At 58.4% G+C, this 8,749-nt stretch overlaps 1 protein-coding gene across 1 annotated transcript; it reads left to right on the forward strand.

Annotated features, from left to right (window-relative positions):
* The first annotated feature begins 501 nt into the window (after positions 1 to 501).
* On the forward strand, positions 502 to 8,322 carry KHSRP (KH-type splicing regulatory protein). Its single transcript, XM_006896422.1, has 20 exons — positions 502 to 528; positions 578 to 640; positions 1,747 to 1,843; positions 2,453 to 2,491; positions 2,733 to 2,772; positions 3,692 to 3,741; positions 3,891 to 3,962; positions 4,636 to 4,693; positions 4,916 to 5,090; positions 5,215 to 5,313; positions 5,420 to 5,518; positions 5,596 to 5,698; positions 6,093 to 6,193; positions 6,282 to 6,426; positions 6,506 to 6,666; positions 6,751 to 6,860; positions 7,426 to 7,514; positions 7,597 to 7,797; positions 7,891 to 7,968; positions 8,045 to 8,322. The coding sequence occupies exons 1-20, from the start codon at positions 502 to 504 to the stop codon at positions 8,320 to 8,322; spliced, it is 2,085 nt and encodes a 694-aa protein (XP_006896484.1).
* The last annotated feature ends 427 nt before the right edge of the window (positions 8,323 to 8,749 follow it).

Genomic DNA, 8,749 nt, shown 5'->3' on the forward strand with positions numbered 1-8,749 from the left:
TGCTATGTGGGTGGGCGGGGGAGGGGGCGGGGGTCACGTGCGCGCGCGGGGTCGCGGAAGGGGGGCCGGGGCCGCTGCGAGGTCACGTGAGCCGGGAGGGGGGAGCGGGCAGGTCCCAGCTGGTCCCCGAAGCCTGTGGTTGGGTCCCCCCCAGCGAGTGACCCCTGGTGCACAGGGAGGGGGCGTGCGGGGGTCCCCAGGAGTGACCCCGAGGCCCCGGCACGCGGGCCCCACTTTGGAATCCCCTCGGGCCCCTGTGGATGGGAAGCGGAGGGTCTTCCTTTTTCGGCTGGTGGATGCGTGTGTCCCCCACCACCCTGCACCCCAATCGGGGCCCCGCGCCCCCTCTCCCCGGGAGAAGTTCGCGGTTAAAATGGAAAAGTTGTCGAGTCTGCAGGTGGAGCGGGGACCCTCTGGGCGCCACGATGGGCGCGGGGCCGGCGGGACCCATGCGCCGGGGCCTGGGCGGGAGAGGGGAGGGTCCCGGGCTTCGGGGGCGTGATGACACCTCGGGAGTGGCTGGTGCGGGTGCGCGCGACCCCCTTCACCCCTGTGTCCAGCCCCTGCCGACCTCTAGGTCGGGGGGGGGTTGTCTCCCGCCTGCAGGGCGGGCTTGGCCCCTTTGCAGGAAGTTGAGCAGGTAGGGCGCCCAAGGGTGGCCCTAGCACCTCCAGGACCGGCGACAGGCTCCTCCCCGGGGGGGAGGGCCCGCCAGGTGACAGCCTCCGGTCCTGCCCGTTGTGGTCAGGCACCTTTGGCACCCCTGGCGTGGGACGGGCATCTGATGGGCATCTGGGGTCAGGCAGCCTGGGGCGAGTGTTGTGAATGGGGTGGGAAGAAAACTTCCAGTCCCCTAGCAGGGTGTCCCCCAGAACCTTAGGTCAGGCTCAAAAAAAATTGGTGTTGGTAGTGGAAAAGCTCAATTTCTTCACTTTAGGAATTTGCAGCAGCTCTAAGAGAACCTGATGTTAACTGCTGCTGAATTATTGGGCTCCCGTTTGAATTAGATCTTTATGTGTCTAAAGTGTAACATATGTTTCCAAAGGGGCTTTTTGTGTTAGCCTGGATGAGGAGTTGACAGGGCACCAGCACAAGCCAGTTAAGTGGGTAGCTGCTAGCCCAGACTGTGGGCAGCTCAGATCCCCCAGCTGCCCCGTGGTGGCAGGATGTGTCAGTCGGTTTCCATCAAGACAGGGTGGCCTCCTGGCACTTGAGCTCTGTGGTGTGCTGGTTGGTGGTGGTCGGCTGTCAGGTTGGGGAGGAGAGTGCCCATCCTTTTCCGGGGGAGCAGCTGAGTTGGAATTGTCTTGATGGTGGTGGTTTTGGGATCAGAAACTTTGCACTGTTGAGAACCTCGTCCGAATGGGATTAAAATCACAGTGCTTTGCCCCTCTGTTGGGACTTTGCTGGTGAGAATGGAAGTGTCCAGAAGCTTCCTCTCATGTGGATGACCTGAGGACTCCTCCTTCAGAATCAAGTCCTTATGGATTTGCGGGCCACCCATCTTACCTCACAAAAAGAGTTTTTAATTCCAGGATAGCTCTTAGCCCGAGGATATGTAAGCACCGCCCGCCCCCCCCCAATGTCTTTAGCCACAAGCCCTTGCTTGAATTAGTTGGGGGTCTTCTCCCAGGGTCAGCAGTAGGACTTGCAGGCTTGTGGAGGTGGGCACAGCTCTGCCATGCTGACCCTGGAGTTCCAAAGGTGGTCGTGTTTGTGGTAACTGCTTCCTGCTTTGCCTTCTAGATCGCAGCCAAGATTGGAGGCGACGCTGCCACGACAGTGAATAACAGCACTCCCGATTTTGGTTTTGGGGGCCAAAAGCGACAGTTGGAAGATGGAGGTAACTACCTGCTGCTCTGCTAGCATGGGAGGGGGGAATCACGGGCAAGGGGGAGGTGCCTTTGTCTGAGGGTGCCTCGACTGGGGGGGGGGGGTCTGTGCTACTGTTGGTCTTTTCAGCCTGTAGCATTCACAGCTTTGTTCCTCCTTTGTTCGGTCCTGCCATCCTGAGGTGTCAGGTAGCAAGGAGGAAGGTGGATTGTTTGTGATGGGGTCTGGGTGTAGATTCTTCAGCTCTTTCCCCTTCTCTTGTACAAGGCCGCGGGCACATGAACAGACTTTCGGGGACCCAGGCTAAAGTTAGACTGGCTCAGGCCAATAGCATCACCCACAGTGTCCAAAACGTTAGAGCAAATGATTGAGCTGCCGCTTCACAGAGTCCATCTGACCCAGGCAGGTCTGGCCCATGGCAGCCGCCATCATTGTTTACTGGCTATAAAAGGCTTTTTGATTTGGGTGCTGGTGAAAGGAGGAAGGTTGTCTGGTCCTTTCTGGAGTTGATCTCTTCCCGTAGCCTGAGCTTTTTGCCCAGAACATGTGGCACCACCACCAGGTTTGAGGCAGCCGTGGGTGGGTGAGTGTAGCAGCTGACATTGTCTCTCTTTCACAGACCAACCCGAGAGCAAGAAACTGGCCTCCCAAGGAGACTGTAAGTCCAGGGGGCTGAACAGTCAGGGTGTGAGGGGCCAGGTGTTGATAATCAGGGGTCTGTGGGACTGAAGGACTCCCCTGGAAGTGAGGCGGAAGTCTTCTGTGCATGGGCTTCTCTGGTGCGGGCCACAGTGTTGGTGTGCTGACAGGGTCTTAGGGCCCTGGGCTGCGCTGGGCTTGGTTCTTTGACTCCCTGGGGGACTCTGGGCCAATCCTTTCTTTGGATTTTCTTTCTGCAGCAATGAGTTCTCAGCTCGGCCCCATCCATCCTCCCCCAAGGTAAGTAGTGAGTGGTTTGGGGAGCGCTGTGCTTCCCAGCAGCCTTCCTGGTGGATCTTTTTGGGCATTCTCTATTGGGGCGGCTCTACGCATGTGCTCAGCTGGCTGACCAGCAGGCCCAGCAGAGTGTCACGAAGTCCCATGCTCCTCTGGGATTGGGTATTGGGAGGCCTATAGCCACCACCTGTCACGGAGGAAGGGTGGTCCCAAGCCTTATTGCTTCCTTCATTGGGCAGGGATATCTGTCCCCTGAGAAGAGCGGACTGGAAGCATGAGTTTGTTCTCTGTCTGCTGAAATCCCTGTGTGGCATGAGTCTGGGGTGTCCTGCCTGCCTGTGCTTCCTCGTAGGCTTGGGGCAGTCTGTTGCATCCTCCTCTAGCAGTTCTTTTCACTGTGATTTGAGTGGAAGTTTACAAAGCTAGTTGGCTCTATACCCAGCCGTTAAGACACATTGTTTTATGCTGTTGATGACTGTATGGGAACTCTTAATGGGCTGAAAGTTTTATAAAGTGCAATAAAGATGTTGTAGTAGGAAAATGGAGAGTGTTATAAACCATAGTCTTTGTCATGTCAGCAGACTTGGAAGTTTGGTTTGTCAGGTAGTTGTCTGAATCCTTGTTCTCAGACTGAGGCAGTGATGCTGTGATGGTCCACCGGCCAGGCTGCCCTAGACGCACGTTTCTGGGCACAGAGGGGGACAGGGAGGCCTCAAGAGGCTTGGTGTCCTTTCGTGGAATGGAGCCTGTGTAGGACCAGGCTCTACTAGGCCTGAAGTCTTGGTTCCCAGGTTGTAGCGTCTGTAGTCAGAGGGCTGGCAGCTGGTCCTCCACTGGGATTAGGCAGCAAGGCCCAGAAGACCCTTCAGAGTGACTCCTGCCCTCTCTCCCACGTGGCACTTAGTTTTGTGTCTTTCTGCAGGACTTCAATGACAGAAGAGTACAGGGTCCCAGATGGCATGGTGGGACTGAGTAAGTGGGGCAGTGGTCACTGTCACCTCGGGAGGGGCCCCATCGTCTCTGGGTTCTGCTCCTCTCTGGCCTTCCTTTGAGTCAGTGGCTTTGTTGTCTGTTGGTTCTGTGCATTCCTGCCCCCTGCCATTCTGCTTCTCTTCCCCTAGTCATTGGCAGAGGAGGTGAACAGATTAACAAAATCCAGCAGGACTCCGGCTGCAAAGTACAGATCTCGCCAGGTACTTGGACCTGGCTTTCTGCCAGGGCGGGGGCTGGGATTGCTGCACATGCGTGTGTGAGTGTGAGAGTGGACATCACAACCAGCCAGTGTTATCGAGCACTTGCTCTGCACAGACTCAGGGTGGTGGCTCAGTGCTCGCTGGCTCTGTGTATGGGAGCATGACATGGTCTAGGAGGTGCAGAGTTGAACACAGGGACCCTCCCATCCAGACACTGTTGTCAGAACCTTTGTGCTGTCACCTAAATGGGAAACGAATATCGAAGCATGGTGGTGAATGAGTGCTGTGTGTCAGGCCTGGGATTCTATCCCGGTCCTGGCAGGTGGCTCGGCCGGCCTGAGCTGAGCTTGCTCCTCCTGGCCCATCAGCTTTCTGAGTAGTGTGGTACCTGCTGGGCAAGGGTTGCTGTAGAGACTGTTCACACACTCAGAAGTGCTTGTTAGGGGGTGGAGGACGGGGTGGGGTCCACTCAGGCCTTGTCCTTTCACCCCATCTTTCCCCCTGACAGTTCTGTCCTCATCCTATCCCAGCTTTTCAGTTTCTTGCCTTTAGTTTTTGTCTGGAGCAGCCTTTATGTGTTGGATGTTAATGTTAGGTTGCTGTGTAGGGATAGGGTGACCCCTCCTGTCTGCAGACCACTGTAGATGCTGACCCTGCCTCCTCTCCTCTCTAGACAGCGGTGGCCTCCCCGAGCGCAGTGTGTCCCTCACAGGAGCTCCTGAGTCTGTCCAGTAAGTCCTTGGCTCAGGAGGGAGAGGCCCTTGGTGTCTGGTGTTTCCCTTGCAGTTTGTGGTGAATCCACGCTATGTTCTCAGGCCTGCTCTTTGCAGGCTGCACTGCTGCCTGGGTCCCTGGTCCGAAGAGTGAGCTCATCATGCTAGGACTGGCCGATGGGCTTGCCTGGAACCCCTTCTCTCTTGTTGAGTGATAGTACCCTGTTCCTCCCCTTGCAGAAAAGCCAAGATGATGCTGGACGATATTGTTTCTCGGGGTCGAGGTGGCCCCCCAGGGCAGTTCCATGACAATGCCAATGGGGGCCAGAATGGCACTGTGCAAGAGATCATGATCCCCGCAGGCAAGGCCGGCCTGGTCATTGGCAAGGGTGGGGAGACCATCAAACAGCTGCAGGTGAGGACAGGGCAGAGCCCTTGGCTACCAGGACCATTCGTCGGATCTGTGCTTCGGCCCAAGTCCACCGCATGGGGAGGTGAGGGGGGTGTGGCCCTGGCATTGACAGCTGTCCTTGGTGCAGGAGCGAGCAGGGGTGAAGATGATCCTCATCCAGGATGGTTCCCAGAACACGAATGTGGACAAACCTCTCCGCATCATTGGGGACCCCTATAAAGTGCAGGTGGGTGCACTGGGAAGGGCTCTGCGTGAGGGCCTTGTCCCTGTGTGTGCACGTGGACTTGTTTGCCATGCGGACTGTCGGGACCATGTCCCTGTGTGTCCTGCAGCAAGCCTGCGAAATGGTGATGGACATCCTGCGGGAACGCGACCAGAGCGGCTTTGGAGACCGGAATGAGTACGGGTCCCGCATTGGCGGGGGCATTGATGTGAGTGTGGGCCTCCCTTGCTGGACGGGCAGCAGAGGGGCAGGAGGGTGCTGCCCCTCACCTTGCTCCTTCTGCAGGTGCCGGTGCCCAGGCATTCGGTTGGGGTTGTCATCGGCCGGAGCGGAGAGATGATCAAGAAGATCCAGAATGACGCTGGTGTACGAATACAGTTCAAACAAGGTTAGGGCCCGGCCTGAGCTGGGGACAGGACGCGACACCAGTCAGCCCCCTTGGTGAAGCAGGCTCCAAAGCAGCTTATTGCTTTTGGAGTCTGTTGGCCAAGACTGTACCTGTCCCCATTGTCTGTCCTGTTCCCTTCCATGGTGCCTGCCGCACTGCAGCTCTGACGGCACAGCTGAGGCTTAGGGCCTCATGCACTTGAGAGATTTCTTTTTTGTCATAAGACTCAGTATTTACTTTTAGGGGTGCTGTATATAGCAGCCTTTCACCTGAGACCTCTAAGTGGGCTGGGTGCTGTGAAAGGCACCTCAGACGTAGAGAGGCACACACACCCTTGAAAGACGGGAGCACCTGTTTTGAATTTGACTTGATGTTTCTGCTCTGCTGATCATAGATGATGGAACGGGTCCTGAGAAGATTGCACACATCATGGGACCCCCAGACCGGTGTGAGCACGCAGCCCGCATCATCAACGACCTCCTCCAGAGTCTCAGGGTAGGTGGCTGTGGACAGGAGGACTGCTCTGGCCAGGTCCCTGGGAGCACCCTGTGCTCACCCTCTTTTCCTGCTTGGTTTCTTGTAGAGTGGTCCTCCTGGGCCTCCAGGTGGCCCAGGCATGCCTCCTGGAGGCCGGGGCCGGGGAAGAGGCCAAGGCAACTGGGGCCCCCCAGGTGGGGAGATGACCTTCTCGATCCCCACGCACAAGTGCGGCCTGGTCATTGGCCGAGGTGAGCATATGCTGTGATCTTTCTCCTGCCCCCTGACCCTGCCGCTCTTGCACCCCCCTCACTTCCTGCCACTCCGCAGGTGGGGAGAACGTGAAAGCCATAAACCAGCAGACAGGCGCCTTTGTCGAGATCTCGCGGCAGCTACCACCCAACGGGGACCCCAACTTTAAGTTGTTCATCATTCGGGGCTCGCCCCAGCAGATTGACCATGCCAAACAGCTCATTGAGGAGAAGATTGAGGTGAGGGCTTGGGGCCTCTGGGGCTGGGGCGCAGTTACTGCCTCTTGTCCTGCTAAAACCGTAGTCCTGTATTTCTCCTCCTAGGGTCCTCTCTGCCCGGTTGGACCTGGCCCAGGGGGCCCTGGTCCTGCTGGTCCAATGGGGCCCTTCAATCCTGGACCTTTCAACCAGGGCCCACCAGGGGCTCCCCCTCAGTAAGTACTCCTTGGGGCTTCCTGTGATCAGGGGCAGGGGACACTGACAGAGAGGTGGGGTCTGTTTCTGTTCACCTCCCAGAGGCTTACCCGTCTCTCCAGAGTTCAGGTCTGGGCCTTGGGGTCACTGGCCAGGCCAGCCTTCTGCATGGCAGGGTTTTCAATGGCCGGACTTTTTCTGGTTTTGGCTTAGAGTAGAGAACGAATGAATGCCAGGCCTGGTTCCCAGGTCCTTCTGGGCGGACTTTGATCTCTTGTTTAGCAGCCCAGTGTGTTGACTGTTTACAGCGCCTAGTGTCCTTTCTGTTCACACTGATGGGAAGCAGCACGGGAGTGTGGACCTTGTCTCCACTGTGTGGATGCCTCCTGTGCCCATTGAGCTTGGGGCCTCTGCTTGCATCCCAGCTGTGTGTATGTGTATGGTTCTGCCATCTCCCTCCCTCCCTGAAGACCCCAGCTACAGGGATTAGTCTGGTGGTCTAGGTCTGGCCTGTTCTAACCTTTAAACCTTGCCTCACCCTGGCCAGGAAAGCACCTCACTGTGTCTCCTCTTTTCTTCCTACAGTGCCGGGGGCCCCCCTCCTCACCAGTACCCACCCCAGGGCTGGGGCAATACCTACCCCCAGTGGCAGCCACCCGCTCCTCATGACCCAAGTGAGTAAGGGCACACCAGGACAGGTGGGGGGGGTGGCCTGGCCGCTGGCGTCCCCTCAGTCCTCTTTCTCTCCTCCTTTAGATAAAGCTGCCGCAGCCGCGGCCGACCCCAATGCTGCCTGGGCTGCCTACTACTCGCACTATTACCAGCAGCCCCCAGGCCCCGTTCCTGGACCTGCACCAGCCCCTGCAGCGCCCCCAACCCAGGGTGAGCCCCCACAGCCTCCGCCTACTGGCCAGTCGGACTACACAAAGGCTTGGGAAGAGTATTACAAAAAGATCGGTGAGTGCAGCACCTGATTCGGAGCGGAGGTAAGAACCAGGAGCAGGCAGTACGCCACCCTTTGACCTTTCTGGTCTTTTCCTGACCCCACAGGCCAGCAGCCACAGCAGCCAGGAGCCCCCCCGCAGCAGGACTACACAAAGGCTTGGGAAGAGTACTACAAAAAGCAAGGTGAGTGCGAGGCCACGGAGAGGGGCGGAGCCAGCCAGCCCTACGGTGCCTGAGTTCACCCCTGTTCTCCCCATAGCTCAAGTGGCCACCGGAGGGGGTCCAGGTGCACCCCCCGGCTCCCAGCCAGACTACAGTGCCGCCTGGGCCGAATATTACAGACAGCAGGCCGCTTACTACGGACAGACCCCCGGCCCTGGTGGCCCCCAGCCTCCACCCACACAGCAGGGACAGCAGCAGGCAAGTGGGAACTGCCACCCTCCTCCTCCTCCTTTCTCCTTCCAACCCCCGGCCACCGTCCATCCTGCCTTAGTGGGTAGCGCCGGCAACCCCTTCCCCTGCGGGGTGTGTCCCTGATGCCAGCAGCCGGGCCGTGTGGCCGAGGTCTCCGGGAGCCCCCGCAAGCCGGGGGGCATGTGCGCTGGGTCCAGAGGCTCAAGAAGAGGCCTCCGCCGCCAGCCTGCTTGTCCCTGTGTGACGCTGTCGTGACGTGGGGGGAGCGCCCGGAAAGACACAGGCGGGACTTGAACTGGTGGGTAGTCGGGGGGGGGGGGGGGCCGCAGACTGCTCGGGTGGGCGCCGGCCGGGCTGCCAGCCGCTCGCTCAAAACCTGGCCACTTGGGAAAAAGAGTTCATTTTCCCCTCTGCATTACTATTTTGGTTTTTGTTCCTTTGGTTCTTTGAGTTTGAAACCCACGGTATTTTCCCGTGTCCAAGTGACTGCTGCAGGCGGCCAGAGTGGGCACTGGCCTGCGGGGCAGGGACGAGGGCGGCATCCCGCCTG

Source organism: Elephantulus edwardii, unplaced genomic scaffold (assembly GCF_000299155.1).
Source record: "Elephantulus edwardii isolate Elephantulus edwardi_28Jun2011 unplaced genomic scaffold, EleEdw1.0 scaffold00185, whole genome shotgun sequence".
Taxonomy (NCBI): domain Eukaryota; kingdom Metazoa; phylum Chordata; class Mammalia; order Macroscelidea; family Macroscelididae; genus Elephantulus; species Elephantulus edwardii.